At 34.1% G+C, this 18,955-nt stretch overlaps 2 protein-coding genes across 3 annotated transcripts; one reads left to right on the forward strand and one right to left on the reverse strand.

Annotated features, from left to right (window-relative positions):
- Positions 1-2,349: 2,349 nt before the first annotated feature.
- Positions 2,350-4,791, reverse strand: LOC111701894 (uncharacterized). Its single transcript, XM_023473371.1, has 4 exons — positions 4,726-4,791; positions 3,775-4,118; positions 2,841-3,054; positions 2,350-2,393 (listed from the first exon to the last, which is right to left on the reverse strand). Exons 2-4 carry the CDS (start codon positions 4,030-4,032, stop codon positions 2,350-2,352), a joined length of 516 nt encoding a protein of 171 aa, XP_023329139.1. The 5' UTR covers positions 4,033-4,118; positions 4,726-4,791.
- Positions 4,792-14,644: 9,853 nt separating this feature from the next.
- On the forward strand, positions 14,645-18,955 carry LOC111701901 (protein arginine N-methyltransferase 1). Of its 2 annotated transcripts, XM_023473385.1 has the most exons (5): positions 14,647-14,928; positions 15,487-15,555; positions 16,192-16,578; positions 17,214-17,771; positions 18,363-18,955. In XM_023473385.1, exons 1-5 carry the CDS (start codon positions 14,738-14,740, stop codon positions 18,817-18,819), a joined length of 1,662 nt encoding a protein of 553 aa, XP_023329153.1. In that variant the 5' UTR covers positions 14,647-14,737; the 3' UTR covers positions 18,820-18,955. The 2 variants fall into 2 exon arrangements, with proteins under 2 accessions (XP_023329154.1, XP_023329153.1); XM_023473386.1 differs by lacking the exon at positions 15,487-15,555 and having other exon boundaries at positions 14,645-14,928.

Consider the following 18,955-nt stretch of genomic DNA (forward strand, 5'->3'; position numbering starts at 1 on the left):
GACATTCTCAGGGCGGAGATCTCTAAAATCAGCATACTTCTCTTTGAAAGACGACTTCACTTCCAGAGGCAGACTCTTCATAATGTTGTGAACCAGTTGCTGAGTGAGGGTCACGTTGTGGAGGATCTCCAGGTCGAAGAACTCCTGCATAATGTTCAGGTTGGATTGTAGTTTCTTGATCTTGGGGGCGAGGATCTCTGCACACTCTTGAACTGATTCAAATCTGGTGAGGAGGGCGAAATCCTGGTTGACGTCTCTACCATAGACGTCAATGCTTCCAAACTCTTCAATTAACCTCTCCTTGAACTGCTCCCACTCTGTGATGTCGTTGAGGAGGCCTTGTTTGTCCATAGGGATGGCCTCAAGGGTCAGTTTCAGCTTAACCTGATCGGCGCAGTCAGCTAACTTGAATCCATTCAAGAGGTTATGTAGCCAGGTGTAAAATTCGTTGGCCTTTCCAGACCACTGTGGAGCCGGGATAGTAGGGGCCTTGAAGTGGGCGTTGGTAACAGGGTTGGTGAGGGTGGTGGTAGAGCTGTTGGGCAAGGGGGGGAGGTAAGGGTGTTGAGCATGGCGTTGTGGGAGCTCAGCATGTTTGTGGCGGTCAGCCGGGCAGCGAAGAGGGTGGAGCAGTCATAGTCCAATAAATCTGACCCGGACTCGTAGTAGGTGATGAACATCTTATTGGTGAGTTCTATGGTGGGGAAGTCCTTCTGTTTGATTGCATTCAGGAACCAGGTGGTGAATATCCGGATGCGATGGTTGGGAGGGGGTTGAGTAGGGCAGTCTTCGTCAGTAGTTGGAGAGACCTGGGTGGCTTCGCTGTCGGTCAGGGCCTCGTCCAGGTTACGTACATGGTTAGTTGGTGTGCAGCAAACCAGGCATCCCTGGTGTTGACAAGGAGAGGTTCGCGTGCAGGTTCTTTGAGCTTCCTGGTGGGGAGTCTCGGTGGCATCTCCATGCAGGGGGTCCTGATGGAGTGGAGTAGTTGGATCCATGTCGAGGGTTTAACTTTTGAACAGACCCGGCACGTAGATTGAAATGTGAGCCGAACAAAAGGAATAATACTCGAAAGAGGGAAATGAGGCGAATTGGCAAGGAAAACACTCTTTTCTACCGGACATACATTTTCAAGAAGTTGTTCTCATCTATGTGTGTCCGGTAGAAAAGAGTGTTTTCCTTGCCAATTCGCCTTATTTCCCTCTTTCGAGTATTATTCCTTTTGTTCGGCTCACAACAATATGTATCGATCCTATGAAAAATAGATATTTTCTAAGAAAAGTTTCTATCTCTATTTTTAACCCCTTGAAGCTTACACCACAGTATCATGAGGGAGTTTAAGATGAACATAGGAAAATTACGTAAATAATTTATTAACACTTGTAATATGGAAGTGTGAATATGATCGAATAGTTTACATAGTTAAAAAAGGTATTAATATTTTTTCAAAAAAGGGGATTTTATGGTTTTTAAGGGGGGACACAATGTTGCCAAGGGGGTTACAAAAACAAATTTTGCGTCAGTTCAAGAAATTTGGAGAAGAGAGAAAAAGGCTAACATGTCTAGCTCAGGCGAATCTTTAAGGTTCGTAGATCAACAACTTTCAAGTATTTGTTTTTGATGCGTGTATGACCTGGTTAATGGAGTTTAATTGATGAATAAATGTTGATGACGATGAATATGTTAGGTTGTGCTAATATAGATGTGTGTATAAAAGTGGTAAAAGAGTGGAATGTAAAACAACAGTATAAAAGTCGACTTAAAAAGTCAAGAAAAAGTCGACTTGAAAGTCGTGAATGACTAGACTTAAGAGTTAACTTTTTTTTACTTAAAAGTTGACTTTTTCCCGACTTGAAAATCTTCTTCAACGTCTATTTACAAGTTAAAAGTCGAGTTAAAGTCGACTTTTGGGAGTAAAAATTCAAGTTAATATTCAGAGCAGAGACACCTAGCAGTAAAATAATCGTCATAAAAGTACATAATGTATATAAAAACTAAAGAATATCCGCTATATACATGAATTTGCTACGAATTGAACTCGATGTTTATAGATTGTAATATCTGAACTATCAATTTTAAATTTTATTCAATTATTTACGATCTGAATAAAATAATGCAACTTGGTGAATTTATATGCAGGCGCGTAGTAGAGGGGGGCCGGTACTCCTGTGCCCCCCCCCCTAGCCATGCCCCCCTAGCCCCCCCCCCCTAGAGCCAGAGGCAGGCTCTAATTTACTAAATAGTAAACATACACATATATTCAGATTTTTTACTTGTCTTATCAATCGACAATGTCACAATTTGTCCATTTTATGATTATTTCTCAAATTCACAAAAAAGTGCACCCCCCTAGACTAAACCTTCACTACGCGCCTGTTTATATGGACACGCTCCTGGGTATAAGATAGTTTTAACCCTATCTCCATATACACAACATATAAAAGTAAAATAAGTAACGATTCTTTGGCTTTTATTCAAAATTCTGTTTAGAAATAAAGGAATTGATTCTTTGTCAAAAACTATGATTTTCTATTTCATTCAACGTTGCAATCCAATATTATTGACCTTAGATATTTCAAACTATGATAGATCAAATTTTCTTTAAGTTTTAAATATAGAAGGTTTAAACCATCAGGTTGCAAATATATATAAGATTAAGTATTCTGAGTTTGTGGAAATTTATTTCTTTGGATTTCTCACGATACTAGGCAAGGTTTATGAATGGTTAGAATTTTGAAAAAATTTGCATTAAAAGCCAAGTATGATAGAAGGTTCCTTTTTCAATCTCATTTTTAGGCTACTTTAGGAGCTTACATTTTTGACTAAAAAGTAAACTATACCTGTAATTGAATCATTTCTAATAGATTTTCCAGAGCATTTTAGGTCAGCAGAATCTCCTCCAAGATTACCTACGAGGATAGCCAAGGGATCCTTAAAGTCACCGCTCTTTTCAGACTTATTTCCCTTCATATAGTAGGCAGAGAGTGCTCGAGTAGCTATCTGATAGAAGTTTCTAGCTTGGTTACCAAATATACCCGCAAGCTCAACAAGATCCTGAATACAGACAAACAGTTAAATAAATAAAATTAAATATTCAAAGATGTATATTTTGTTTTCTTCCCATAAAATATCAACATGATCTCTCTCTAAAAGTGACTGTAAACGTAACCTCAATTGACACTGTAGTGAAATAGTGGCATGTCTGGTTTACAACGGTACCAACCAATCTTTGTCTGATGAAGCATGAATTAGATATCCATGCTTGTGACTTTTATCTCAGAATTAAACAATTTATAAGATAGAAGGAATGACTAAAATCTTCTACATTATTGATCAAACAAAGGTTTAAAGTGTTATAAATCAGGCATGCTCATCTAGACATGGAGGGTCACATGAAATAAAATGACAGTCCCTTTAAAAATGATAACTATGTAACAAAAACTGCTTCTGGTTAGAAGTACAGACACTTAGATCTGCCCCCGGTCAACGGATGGAAAAAATAATTTTTGGTCCAAAACCACAACATGAATTCTTCTAATAATGCATTTTGTCAGTGTCACAGATATTATGAGAAAACTTGCATCAATTTTTAAGACTGGGTGGGCTTAAAAGTGTCGCAACCCTATGGCATTTGAATTTACCTCACTTACTCACTTTTTGCAGTCTAAGGCATGTTGATTTTAAAAAGTATACGATACTAGTTTTTAGGCCTAGTTATCAAGAAGTAAGTGACAAAATTCTTATCGAGAAAAGGCCTGAATTTAAAACAATGACCTTTATACATTGATCGTCAATTGCTCGTACTGATTTCTCTGCTGTCTCCAAATCCTTTGAGGCTGAAACCTTTTTGTTTCTCTTCTCTGTGATTTTGTTAACAAATCTCTTATTTTCATTCTTTATTTTTAGTATTTTTTTCATTTTCATCCCTTTTTTTAGTTTGATTTCAAAGCTCTTGTTTCCATTCTTTTCTTTGGTCTCAATTTTTCCATTTTTCTTCGGGTTGAAGTTGTTATTGTTATTGTTATTGTTCATCAATCTAATTATCGGAGTTATGTTTTTGTCAGAATTTCTTGGATTTCTTTTCCAGGAGTAGTTGTTCACAAAAAATTCTCGATTGTCTAAGATATATTTCGTTTTTATTTTGAAATGTTTAAAAATGTTCGATGAGGAACAAAAAGATAAGTTCATTTTATGAAAAAAACTGGAAAATTTTCTAAAAAAACATTTTTGGACCCACTCCCAAGCCCCCCCCCCTCCTATAAATTTTGTACATGGTCAAAGTTAGTTTTGTGGCAGTAGCACGCAGCACCAATTCCTGTACTAGCCGCTGCGCTCGGTCCCCATGCCTCTCTTAGCAGCAGCGCTCGGCCCACAAATAAACTTTACACCCTAACCTTGAAATAATACTAAATAAACAATAATAATTATGATGAAAAGTTGTTAAATAATTGGTCATGTACAAAATTTATAGTACGGGGGAAAGGGGCCTGAGGGAGGGTACCGAAAACCCTTCTCTAGGACTGACCCTAGAACAGAAAACTTATAGTAAAGAAAATACGAAAAATTATCCATGGAATTATTTTTAAACCCAGATTTTCTGGAAATAGATCTAGATTCTTTGGTTAAATATTGCTAATAGACATCATTAAGAGAATTTAAAAAAAATGGTTTAGTGTATTGTTAAATAAATGAAAAATCTTTTTAGGACTAGGAGAAATATCTTACCACTGACTTCTGCAGAGCAATTTATAACAAAAAGAACACCAATAAGAGTTAAACTTATGGCTCCCATTGCTCTAGATTAAAAATTAAAATTATTTAGTTTTTCTAAAATTATGTTTTAAAAACATGTTCATTTTCTTTTTCTTTGTTATAAAACAAATAATAGGTCTAAAAAACTTTTTGCTTTTTCTTAATTATCCTGAAAGATATTTATGCTTAGAAGTCTGTCAACTGTCCGTATATATATTGTGCTGTCTATGAAATGTTCTGTCTATAAAATGCTCTGTCTATAAAATGCTCCGTCTATGAAATGTCCTTTTCTTGAAAATTCCGGTCGCAATGATATGTCCTATCTATCAAATGCCCTGTCTACGGAATGTCCTCTATGTAATGTCCTGTCTATGAAATATCCTTTCTATGAAATGTCCTTTCTATGTTTGTAAAATTTCCTGTTTATAAAATTTCCCGTTTATGAAATTATCAATTAAATGCTTTGTTTTTGAAATGTCTCGTCTCTAATATGTCATGCATATGAAATACTCTGTCTTTATGAAATTTCTTTCCATAAAATGCCAGTCTATGAAATGTCCTGTATATGAAATGTCCTGTCTATAAAATGTCCTGTATATGAAATGTCCTGTATATGAAATGTCCAGTCTATAAAATGTCCTGTTCTTAAGTAGATCGATGCTACCTCTTCATACTCTTATAGTCAAGTTTAATCTGAGTTTAATGTGAAAAATCTGAGATTTAATCTAACCATATGATTAAATTTTTGCACACTTGTACAGTATAGACAAAGGATAAATATCATGAAATATTTTGCACAAATACTTTGGCCACATTTCTGTTTTCTTAAAGGGTTTTTAAACAATAATCTCATGTCACAAAAATCAATTGTAAACAATTTTTGATACAGTTGAAAAAAGAGATATTTCAAATGAAAATGATAGATTGTAAGATTTACGTTTTCAGAATACAGTTATTTGAATCGTATCTTTGCCAGGGGGGGGGGGGGGGGGGTTCAAGGCTTGTACTTGAACTCCTGTATATTATCAATATATCCAGAGAAATTCATAACACATTAGTATTGAAAGGTCCAAGGAGAGGTCCATGAGAGCCCCTAAGTCCGAATAAAGGTTCAGGAGAGCATCCCAGTCGGAGGAGAGGTTCATGAGGAAAGCTCAATGAGAGGCCCCAGTCCAAGGAGGGGTCTATTAGAGGCCCCCAGTCTAAGGAATCTGAATCCGAACCCGGACTCAATCCTATATCTGAATCCGAACCATCACCCCTGACAAATATGGATAATCCTGTTTTTTGGATATTTCCAAGACCAGAAGTGCCGCTTATGTCCAGTTAGAACAACTGAAGAAGTGGGAAACTATATTACATACTATGCATGGTTTACAACTATATTACATACTATGCATGGTTTACAACTATATTACATACTATGCATGGTTTACAACTATATTACACACCATGCATGGTTTATAACTTCAATAAAGTGAATTGTCTGACTCTTCACAGGCATTCTGAAACCAAACTCAATGCCTGACAGATAATGATATAAAAAATATAAAAATCTGATCAGAAAAAATAGAAAATGCACTGAAAAATTTAAATTACTGAAAATACAGAAAATGGTTGTAAAACCCAATAATGTATTATGTAAACGTGCAATTATTAATCAATAATATATGCATTTAACTTTTACTAAATAAAAATTTAAATCTTCAGTGTTGAAAGGTGTAATATTCTTGGATTTTATTTCTTTCTAGGCCTTTCTTTTCCTTATAGTTTTAATAAATACCAAAACAAATTCCGCTGATTTCTCTGCTTTCATTATAGGAAAAAAAATCGGGGTCAGAATTTTACGATTTAGTCCCAGCAGAAACCTTTGCAGGTTCGTTTTGATGAATCTATATTTAGGTAATTTTCAAAATTAAAAACTGGGCCAAAGAGGTATTTTAACTCCATCTTGGTGCTTTATGCTTTTACGTAAGCAAATTTATTTTATAAATAATTATAGAATGTTTTGAAACAGTTAGAGTGAATGATATTGGTAATAACATGCAACTAGACAAAATTCTTCCATTTGAAATAAATAAGATTCGACCTATGAAGCTATGTAAGACACATGCTATTCACTTCTTTCTACAAAAATGTTTGATGTCATGCAATTTAACAATGGAATATACTGATACGCAATCATAATATCCAATCCTTACAGAATTCTTGAATTATATAAGTATAATGTGAAGGCTATCCAAATAAACATGGGTCTACCCTGAAAAGTGATGGGATATGGAGTATGGGGAATCATGTATCCCCCCCCCCCATATACATATATTTAATTACATTTTGAATGGGAAACTCATTAGAACGATGGAAATGTTCTAAGCTTGGTTAACCCTATAAAGGCTGGGGGTCTGAATCTATATAAAGACTTAAAGGGTCGTCCAACGCCCCCCCCCCCCCCTCCCATAGAGAATAGGTATAGGGTTGAAATGCATGTTCATTGCCCAATTTTTCAAGGTCAGCAAATGGAAAAAATATTAGATCGATAAGTTATTATAATTAAAATCAAAATTATAATAAGAGTTCTTTTTTAATTAAATCTCTGACCGTTTTCAAGACAATGTCAGGTTTTCCATTTTCGAACATATCCTGAATTGGAAACATTTTCGCGTTTTCGAGACAAACCCCACTTTCCTTGTTTTGAGTATAATTCACAATTCAAAACAAATCTCACTTTCATAACTTACTAAATAAATCACTGAAAACAAAAATTATCTTATGAAGACCAATTAACTTCTGAATATTTTTTAGAATCTAAGTTTCCACATTTTATTTGTTAAATTAGGGAATATCGATTATCGACAGTGGCGTAAATAAGGGGGGTTTTTGGGGTTATTTACCCCCGCTGTTTTTGTTTTTAAAAAAAGGTTGATTTATAAATTGAATATCTTTTAAAGGAATTGAGTCTTTGGAACATAATCAAATATTTTAACCACAATATCTTTAGAATTAGATATTGTAAACCTTTGATATTTATTTATTTATTTATTTATTTATGCGATCTAACAGAATTCATAGTTTGAAATATCTAAGGTATGCAACATTTGGTTCCAAAGACATAGTGATTAGAAAATCAGAATTTGTGGCAAAGACTCAATTCTTTTGCGAGAAAATATTTTAAATGTGCAGATACTTTAGATATTTCAGATTTTAAGTCAACATATTCTAAATGATTCTAAATTCTAATATCATTACAATTAGATGTTTTTTAATAAAAAAGGGTATGGGCAATGAAAAATACATTTTTACTTCTAAATAATGTCATTTCCATATTAGATTTATTTAAGATCTTAACATAGTACATTGACGACAAAAAAATTTTAGAAATTAGAAACAAAAACAATATTTTTTCAAAGTTTTGCAGAGTAGCTTTTCTAAAGATTTTAAAAAGTAAAATCCTTTTCTTCTTTGAGTAAAACTATTATTTTTTATCTTACTTAAAATAAATTTAATTTTTTTTGTAGTTAATGTAAAATGAATGACTATAATGAAGAATATAAAACAAGGTCAATGCTGAAAGGTATGAAATGAAGCCTTCATTTGATGGAGTTTGTGAATGCCAGAAATGAGTGGAAAATGCAAATTGTCGTTTGACCCTGTGTCGTTTGACCCTGTGTCGTTTGACCCTGGGTCGTTTGACCCTTTGTCGGTGAATCGAATTCCGGTAATTGTCTTAAAACCAGGATATGTTCCGAAAACGCGACACGAGCTGAAATCCGGTAATTGTTTCAAAATAGGGATATGTTCAATAATGAAATCAAGAATAATAAAAAACTAATTCTCACACCTTATTATTAGTTTAAAATTGACATTTATTATTTCCGTATATAGTTTAAGAGCCATTTTTTATAAATATATGGTGTAATTTTGTTCTTAAAAAGATAACTTTGCAGATTTGGCCCAGAACACTCAGTGTTAGAAATGGGCCAAGTGTTAGGTTTAGCTAATATCCCCTGAAATATAATGTAAATAAATCTTTCTTCTTAAAATAAGTTCAGAACACCTTCTGTTGTTTATTTAAAATAGTAAATAAATCTAGATAAATGAACTTTATTTAACTAATTTTACCCATTCAACAACCATCATTGTACAATAGTCAACAAATCTGGAAACATAAATTGTTTTAGCACTAAATTGATTTATTATCATTATTATTTTTGTTATTATTATTAAATTCCAGCGCTGCTTTAAATTACGCTCGTATACTTTTGAAGCTGTGCCTTCATGAATTTATTCTTAGACTCTTAGACTCACGTAATGCAATTATTCTAAAGCAGATGTTTTTTTTTATATTACACTAATAAGTATACATTATTGTCGGAAATATGGTATTTTTTGATTTTGAATCATGAAATCCACATAAAATCAGAATTTAATTGTATAGAACTTTAGATGAATGTTCCTAAACATGAAATGCAGGGGATAAAAATATCTTTAATTCTGAATTAGTGATTAATATCAATATAAATATGAATGACTATTTTCTAGGGTTTACTTGCGCGCAATTGCGAGCCCTGTAAACTCTGGGCAATTCCGCACAACTCTGCGCGAGTCTGGAACAATGTCACGGAATTCTGTGCAACGGAATTCCGACTGGAAACCCTACTAGTTTCTCACGGATGCTAATGAAATCGTCAGGATATGTTTTTCTCAAATGAACCTTATTTTGATTTAGATACATAAACATAAACATGGGAAATCAGTGACGAATTCGATATCGTCTTTTTTAATAAGTTTTTGATTTAGTATAGTGATACCTACTGAGAAAAATGTAATCTGTAAGAGTTTTGTCTGCTATGTTCACATTTTGTTTGTTTATGTTTTGACTGCATACGGTTGTACTTAGTATAGACACATCTTTACAGTATTTTACCCTTTTCATAAAATAAACTCTAGCAGACATAATAATATTATGATTTTTGAAATTAGGTATTACAATACTAATTCATAACAAAGACGATATCGAATTCGTCACTGAATTCCCATGTTTATTGGGACACCCTGTATGAAATATTGTTTGATGAGACCCTAAGCACTGCAGAGCAGGAAGACGATACTTTAGTTAATTTTGATGGAAGATTAAGTTTTTGTAAGTTTTTATTTGTAACTCCTCTCCATAAAGAGCTATCATGAGAAAACAGGATAAATCAGTTTTTTCATATCTATGCTAAAAATAAAACATAAAGGAGCTACGCCGCGCTGTCACAAAGTAGTTGCAGTAATGTCTAGTTTGCTGTAAGATGGGTTTCTTTAATGAATAGTGATATTAGGAAGCTAGTGATAAAACGTGAGTCGTGAACCCATGCACAATTAAAATATAAGCTGTTAGATTGGTTAATTTTTAGTTCAGAGTTGATTATGTAGACTGTTACATGTTGTCTTCTTAGAAAGTAAAAAAAAATATTTTTAGCAATTTTGAAAGAATTAGATGCTTATCTGAACCTCCTTAACCTAACCCAGAATGTAGATTACATGAACACAGTTTGTAATTAGGTAATAGTTTGAATAGAAGCAAATGAGTTTTTTTTTGTGTGGAGAAGAGTATACAGGGTGTCTCAATAAACTTGGGAATTAAGGGACGACTTTTATACTGTCTTCGATCCATGTTGCATTTTTTCATGAACACAAAAATTGCAGCATTCCAGCTTAGACATCTATAACATCAAAAATGCCTGGTCTTGAGATTTTCAAAATGAGGTCTACCAATTTGTATCTTCAAAATTGTCGGAGATATTGAAAATTTGAAATTTCAATTTATTTATAAATCAACATTGTCTTAATATCTAATGCATTTGTCAATTTTTAAGAAACAAGAAAGAAATACCACTTTATGAACAGCACGTACAGCCTAATTTTTATACTTTCTTTGCATGTAGGAAATATCAGAAATCAAAGACGACTTTCCAGTCGTCTCTCAATTCCCATGTTTATTGATTAATTTATTTAGTTATTTATGAAGGTGTAAAGATTTTTTATCTTTATAATAATAAAGATTAACTGACCGCATGAAGAAAAAAATTAGGAACTAACATCAATGGAAAATTTTTAAAGAAAGGCATATCATCAAAACTTAATTCCGTGTCAAATTTTGGGTCATAAATATTCTGATTTATGTGGTTTTATTTCCCAAAAGAATATAATTCTATTAAGCTGATTTCCATTTTTATCATTAAAAAATCTAAAAATTAAAACTTATATTCAGTATAGTTATCGATTTAAAAGATATAATCTTAGATCTTGAATTGTCCGTTGTTAGATTTCTAAAAAAAATTTGATTTAAGGTTAAATTTTTTAAAAATATTGTGACAAATATCTTTCCTTAACACCGGATGTTTGCTGTTAATTTACTTAATTTTAAACGTGTTTTAACGATTTTAACGTTGATGAACGAATCTAAGTAATAAAAGTCACAGGAACAAAAGTTTCTGTAAAAGTTTTAAAATGGCAAGACTTTAAATCCAGAGACTTTTTATTTCAAGGTCTTTTCTACAGGACTTTTTAAGTGCCAAAATTTTATTTCCGAAAAAAATTTTAAAGAACTTTTTTACGGTTACCTTTATCAATTCAGTTTTTAAGACGGATTCCTAATAGATTTTATTCATCTCTTACATTAGTTATTTTATCTTCACAAAAAATCAAAAATCTGAAGTATTTAAAAACTTTGAAAAAAATGTCTCAATTATTTTTAAAAACTATATAGATATAAAGGAAAAATTTTGACCTGCAGGTGCGAGGTACAGGGTTCACAATTTTAAACAGTTAAAATGTCTGTAGATTGTAAAGTGTACATTTGTGTACATCTTACATTGTACATTACTGTAAAATGTACATAGTAATGTATAGTTTGGGTAAATTATTTTTTCTGGTAATAAACAGTTATTTCTTCTTTTGATGTGGCATTTAAGTCTTAAGGTCTAAAAGATTATGTACGATTTAGTGAAGTACTATTTTTTAATGAATTCCCGTTTAATAGTATTTCAGGCAAGTAGATATTTAAATATAAAGAATACAAGTTTATACGACCTAAGCAAGTAAGCATGGATTTACGTCTAATTTTAGTAAAAAGTAATTACGATTATGTTTTATAATTTTACCCAGACATAATTTTCACTATAATGTAAGCTGGAAACATGCATTTATTTCACCTAAACTTTTCAAAATTGCAATTTTCATGATTTAGGCCATCATATACAGGGTGTCCCAATGGCAATAAACAAGAAAATTGGCGTGAAATTGCGATACAATTTTTTTAACACTGTTATTTTGGTTCGTAGTGCGATATAAAGTTTTTGGACAGAAATGTGCTCTTTATCGAGAAGGTTCAGGGGCGGGTACAAGGGGGGGGCGGGAGAAATTCGCCCCCCCCCTGAATTTGGAATTTTTTGTTTCTATTTTCAGAATAGCTTCTCGACAATAGCATGCTTAAGGGAAAGAAACCCTAGTGCATAACAGGAAAAATATCTGTCTCAATAAACAATAATGTGTGAAAAGTTAAAAATCTATCTTTTTAGTCTTTAGTCATTAATTTTGACTCTTTTTGAGTCTTTTAAGTAAAAAAAATTTTCTCCTGCGTTGCGATTTCTTGTTCCTAATTATGAATTTTATTGTTCCTAAAAAATCTCTCCCCCCCTCACTTAAATCCTGTATCCGCCCCTGAGAAGGTTCAAGCCTTTCTAGATTTAATTTTGTCCCGAGCTTTAGCGTGGGTCGCGTGGGACAAAATATAATTTAAAAAGGCGAGAACTTTCCAGTTATAGAGAAAATTCAAGTCCAAAAACTTTATAACATGTCGTGCCAAAATTATAGTGTTATAGCTGTAATTTTATGAAAACGTTTGTTTACTTTACTTGTCTTATTTCAGGCTGTTTCTAGATCAAATAAGTGTTGAAACAAACCAGAAGTCAAAATATAGAGTTCATTCCAATTTTATTTTCATTTCAATTGAAAAAAATATTTTGGAAAAATCCTAATTTTTTTTTGAGAAAATCCGGGAACCAATTAAAACTTTCTAGAACACATGCTATAATACACAGCTAATTTAAAATTATAGCATGATGATTACTTTAAAGCACGCTCATTATAAAATTCATGATGAAGTGAGTAATAATGATAAAGTACACTATAGTTTCATGAAATTTATTATTTAGATTATTCAGGAGTTGACTAAAAAATGTGTAACAAAAAAGGATGTGCAAATAAATCTCTTGGATGGGTATGGAAATCCCTCAAATGGAAATAATTCCCTCCAGTAATATCAACAACCACCTGTGTATTGTGTGTAACCCCTCCAGTGGAGTTATGAACCCACTGGAACCTTAAACCCATAGAGAATAGAATATGTATTAGAGGGGAATTTACTAGAAAAAAGTGTAAAACGGCCATTATGATGTTGTACTGTTTCCATACTGCAGGTGTACTTCACATATTTATGCTATATAACCTTTTGGGCCCTGGAATATCATTTTATAGAAAATCTAAAATTATTGTTGAAAGAAAACCAAATTATGAAATAGGCTGGTTTCATAATTGACCAATGATCATTTCACATAGACTCTATGCCTTCCACTTTACAAACGATGATTTTCCGTTATAACTATAAATCAAATGATGTTTTTTATTCACCTAATTCATTATAAAGTTCATTTAACAGTTTAAACAATTCGAAATTGAAATGAATAGTCTAGGGAACATACTGTATTAATGTACTCTACTGCATATAATTTGTTAACATTTACATGATTTGCACACTTTGAACTCCCTTTCAGGCTGAAAGGGACTGAACAAATTCATGCCGAGAGATTCTTTAAATTCCCCTCTAATATATATTTTATTCTCTATTCTTAAACCCCTCCAGTGAAATATAACCACTTTTAAACTAATATGGTTAACTCCATGGGAATCATAAACCCTCTAGAATCACTCCAGTGGAATCAAAAACCTCTTGATTCTCTTGAAGCCTCCGCTTGAAGCATATCTGAATCCATGCAGAATTACGTAATTAGAGATTTCCAAGAGAGGACATTTCTTGATTTGCGCCGATTTGTTTAACCCCCCGCAAGTCACCCATTTACCTATCCCCACAAAGTATAAAGTAGCATAAAGTAATTATCGTGCTATAAATATAATATTCAATTTCAAATCAAAACTTTATACCTTTTTAGAACGGTTGCTATGATATACAGCTAATTAAACTTTACAGCAAGATGATTACCTTGTACGTCAATAATAAAATTCACCATGTGAAATGAGTAATAATGATAAAGTACACTATAGTTTTACAAAATACTAACTTGGGAACCCAGCGTCGCCCAGGACGTACTTTTAGTTTCTCCAGCCGTTTTTTAACAGAAGATATGTTTGTTTGCGGCTCGGAATGCCATACAATTTTCAGGGTTTTACTTGCTGAATTTTTCTTTTAACAAACTTAAAAAGGATGAATTAAGTATCCTATTAATAATCACCCCCCCCCCCCATATTATAAAAATTATTTTAAATATGAGCCACCGGCCGCCATATATGGATGCCCCCATCCCCCCCTTCGTACGCCCCTGAATTGGCCATGGCAACTTTTGCCTTTAAAGAGGGTGTAGATCGCCCTTTAAATCCAGTACAAAATATTATATCAAATTTACCCCCCCCCCCCTCAGACCTATAACTCATCTAATCTCTCTTGTTATCTTTTTTCTTTAACACATTTCGTCATATTTCTTTATTTTCAAATGTTAAAAAATGTCGAGCTTATAAGTTAGTAATAGTTAAACTTATCTGTGAATTACCGTTGTGTTCTACGCGGTAATCCTAGTCTCTACACAGATGTGCAGTCTGCCGCGTTCACAATTTAACTGCGGACTACGTATTCCACGTGCACTACATTTATTTTTACACCAGCACATCGTGCATCTGAGGCTGAATCGTTTCGTATTGTTGGTCAAAAATGTCTAGCTCTGGTTCTTTAAGTGATGAAGATATTCCTGATCTAATCTCTAGGGTCGGCGACAGTAACATCGCTGACGAAGATCGGGATTTCGACGATGAGGATCAATATGTAGATTCTCTGCAGCCTGCCTTGGATTTATTCTCTAAGAAAACGTTCAAAACTGCAGAGGAGTGTATAGAGCACTGTAGGTACCAAAGTTAGACTGCTTCCAGCATATTTGTTTGAATTAAACACACGTATTAAGTCTGGGGGAGCTGTGCTGTCCTTGAGTACTACATTTGGATTCCATCTCCCCCCCCCATTCTATCACTTTTGTATATGAAAAATTTCAGTTATTTTCGGTATAATGAAACCTTTCTTTACGATTGAAAATAAATTACTGGTAATTATATACGACTTTTGGACCCCCGCTTGATTTTTCATGATTCTAATATGTAGCACATGGATATAATTGGTCATGTGGCCGCAGCGCCCGGCCCCCTTAACTGTCTCCGCCGCGGCTCTTGGCCCCTAGCCTCTCCTAGCCGCAGTGCTCTGCCCCTTAGCCTGTCCCAGCTACAGCTTTCGGTCCTGAAATTTTCTCAACCTAATCCAACCCTGAAATAATAAAAAATATTTTTGCTGAGGAATAAGTAACAAAAGATATAGGAGAGGGGGGGGGGTTCCAAAAATCGTATTCTAGGACTGACCCAATATACCTTTCTTGCTGCAAAACTTTATTATTAATTTGCATCTGTTCTATTCAGGGACGTTCATGGAATTGACCTGAATATTCTGAAGAAAAGACACAGCATGGATACTTTCAGTTTTATTAGGTTAATTGTTTTTTATAACAATGAACGCGTGAAGATTTAATTGAGATTCTAATATTTTTTATTTTCATCAGATTATCATTTTGTGTTCACAAGGTATATTTGTGAAACAACCCTCTAAATATTAATACAAATATTGAGACCAAATACCATTGAGATTAAATCCAATCACCATTGAAATGAAACCAATTACCATTGAATTGAAACCCAATCACCATTTTAATTTAACTTATTACATATGAAATGGGACAAATTGTCAATGACATACAATTGCAAATGAAATGAACTAAAATTTGATTTAAGGCTCATTTAAGGCTTCTAGTCTTTTCATGGAGAAAGTTTCAATAATTTTATTGGATTGATATAAATGTTATCCACGATTTCAAACTTAAAGCTAGTCGGAATCATGTTTCCAAAGAGGGAAATTTTGTTTAATTCACATATCACTACTCAACCCGAAGCTTATGATACGGATTCCGGTTTGGAATACAAAGTCTGCTTAAAAATAATTTTTGCTCTTATGACACAAATCTCAATTATTAACCAATAAGAGATTAATTTGTTTGAAATGGATCCTGAGCACTGCCCTCTATATATATACATATTCTTAGACTTGTGTTACAGTTAAAAATGTTCCAGGTTCATCAACTATCTGAGAACGGAGTTGCCCAGCCCTGGTTTTGTTATGAGCCTCAGCTCCGACTCCAAGTGGGAGGATCCCAAGTTTATGAAACCTGTTATCGAAGATGACCCGCTCCTCATGTACAACCTTGACGATGAGTGTGATATGTTCGACGACGACGAGGAGAACGGATTCGAGATTGACATTAGTCGGGAGTTGAACGATCAGATTGAAAATCCGCATAGGTCGAAGAGCACTTCGGAGGGGGACAGGACGGTGTTGGAGACGAGGTTGAACGAGCAGATTGAAGAGTTGAAGAGGGAGCTGGAGGAGAAGCAGGTTGAGCTAGGACAGTGTAGAGAGGATATGTTGAAGATGAGATCTGCAGCACAGAGTCTTTTCAGGTGAAACCCAGGGGTTTATATTTCGTTTAAATCATCCCACTGCAAAATGAACGTTTCCTTTTTATAACTATTTAAAAATGCTGTTGTCTACCACACTTTTGGAGTAATAGGATTCTACTGCTCAAGTAAGGAGAATAAAAAATCTGTAGTGAGGTTTATAGGAGTTATTAGGCTTCAAGTAATCTTGTTAATTTCAGGAAATTATTTTGTCAATGTTCCCCTAGCCTTATCTAAATTAACTTGTACACTTTTCAGGTTTTTACTTCTTATCTCACAGTTTTTATTTAAAACTGGTGATAAATACTAAATCAAATTCCAAACCCTGAATTCAAAATTGTTGGCATGTATTAATACCAGATTGGTTTTTATACCTGCTCTGGCGCTATTCATGCAAAATTATCCGATTATTTCAACTATTATGCTTAACTCGTGTGAAGGCAAATGCTGAAATTATCAAACATTTAAATTAAAGTTTTCTTTTTTCATTATTTTGTGTAATTCTCACTTTTAAAAAATACAATTTTTCTCGCCATCTTCGGAAATAAATGAAAGCAAATTATATTTGGGCAAGAAATATCAGTGTAATAAACGTGATCGCGATTGGAGAGTAAAAATAATCAATAATACATGTTCAGTGGTATGGAAGAGACTGGAGGCAAACCTACTGGAGGTGTAGTATCAGTGTCAGAGCATAAAACCGTTGAACAGGATTCATCCTACTTTGAGAGTTACGCCCACTACTCCATCCACTACGACATGCTTTCGGACCGAGTACGGACCGAGTCCTACCGAGACGCAATGCTGAAGAACACGGAGAGATTGACCGGCTCCAAGGTGCTTGATATCGGTTGCGGGACCGGGATCTTGTCTATGTTCGCCGCGGCGTCTGGAGCGGCGACTGTTGTCGGCGTGGATTGTAGCGAGATCATTTACCAGGCAATGGACATCATCCGCGAGAACAAGTTGACGGAAAAGGTTACTCTGGTTAAGGGTCGACTAGAGGAGACTCCGTTACCAGAGGAGAAATTTGATTTTATAATCTCAGAGTGGATGGGATACTTCCTGTTGTTCGAAGGGATGCTTGACTCCGTGATCTCAGCTCGGGATAAATATTTAGCTCCGGGTGGGATGGTCTTACCCAACAGATGCACAATCAGTCTTCTTGCCATATCCGATACTCAACGATACAACAGGTATAAATATAATTTTTAATCCGCAGTGTCATTAAGTTTTTGGATAGAATTGTCCAGATCGAGAAGACAAGTCTATTCGCACTTTAAACTGTGTCTATTCCTTAGCGAGAGAACATTCGAGACCATATTGATTCTATGATTTTACACCTTTTTATATAGTTTTCCTCTCATCATTTTTATTATCGAATCTAGAGTTATTGAGTAATTTCTCTATAAATACTCGATGCTAAGTTTTCGAAGATTAAACACCTAGTGGGGATCAATTTCATGTTAGAACTTAATCATACTTCTAACTTCGCCATTTCCTATACAGTTATTAAGTGTTTATTTGATACATGAGAATATAATTTTTAGATATAAATGAAAAATAGTTCAATTACAATTTCAATATCAACATAAATACAGAGAAATGTAAATATTGTTTAAAAGTATTCCTTAAATTTTGGATTTGATTCAGAAAGATAAAATTGCTTGCTGGTTGATTTTTCTCCTCGTTATTCATTTGTAAAATATAGACCCACTTAAGTAAATGTGTTCAATTTTAAATATTTAATTTACTTCGTGATAATATAATAATCTGGTATTATTTAGTCTTGTTGGTTTCTGGGAGAATGTTTATGGTTACAAGATGTCTTGTATGCGGAACCCCATACTTGAAGAGGCTAGTGTCGAGGTTGTACCTTCCTCCTCAACAGCCTCCGACCCTGCCACCGTCCTCAGCCTCGACCTGAACACCTGCTCCGTCGAGGACACCCAGTTCACCTCTCCCTTCAGTCTCCAGATCTCCAGGGACTGTGATATGACTGGTATTCTCGGATACTTTGACACCTTCTTCGATCTACCGACCCCGGTCATGTTTAGCACTGGACCACACACCGTCCCTACACACTGGAAACAAACAGTTTTCTACCTACCTAATCCAATACCAGTGAAAAAAGGTCAAATCTTGGATTGCAAGATTGTCTGTATGCGCATGGAAACTGATGCCCGTGCGCTTAAGGTTGCCTTGACAGTTGATAAAGCGGTTTACAAGTACACAGTGGACTAATAGTGTTTTCCACAAATTTGCACTTTTTGTTACAACTTCATGGTTTAACTTGGACAAGTTGGTGTCAAATTGTTATTTTGTTTTGACTAAACGTGTTAATAATGAAATGATATTGATCTGTTATCTATATTTCAGA

The sequence above is a fragment of the Eurytemora carolleeae genome, unplaced genomic scaffold (assembly GCF_000591075.1).
Source record: "Eurytemora carolleeae unplaced genomic scaffold, Eaff_2.0 scaffold397, whole genome shotgun sequence".
Lineage (NCBI taxonomy): Eukaryota > Metazoa > Arthropoda > Copepoda > Calanoida > Temoridae > Eurytemora > Eurytemora carolleeae.

Coding starts and splice junctions, on each gene's coding strand:
- LOC111701901 (XM_023473385.1), top strand. CDS start 14,738: ATGTCTAGCTCTGGTTCTTTAAGTGATGAAGATATTCCTGATCTAATC. Junction 15,556..16,191: donor GATACTTTCAGTTTTATTAG/GTTAATTGTTTT, acceptor AAAATGTTCCAG/GTTCATCAACTATCTGAGAA. Junction 16,579..17,213: donor GCAGCACAGAGTCTTTTCAG/GTGAAACCCAGG, acceptor ATACATGTTCAG/TGGTATGGAAGAGACTGGAG.
- LOC111701894 (XM_023473371.1), bottom strand. CDS start 4,032: ATGAACAATAACAATAACAATAACAACTTCAACCCGAAGAAAAATGGA. Junction 3,055..3,774: donor TTGACGATCAATGTATAAAG/GTCATTGTTTTA, acceptor GTCTGTATTCAG/GATCTTGTTGAGCTTGCGGG. Junction 2,394..2,840: donor TAGAAATGATTCAATTACAG/GTATAGTTTACT, acceptor TCTTATACCCAG/GAGCGTGTCCATATAAACAG.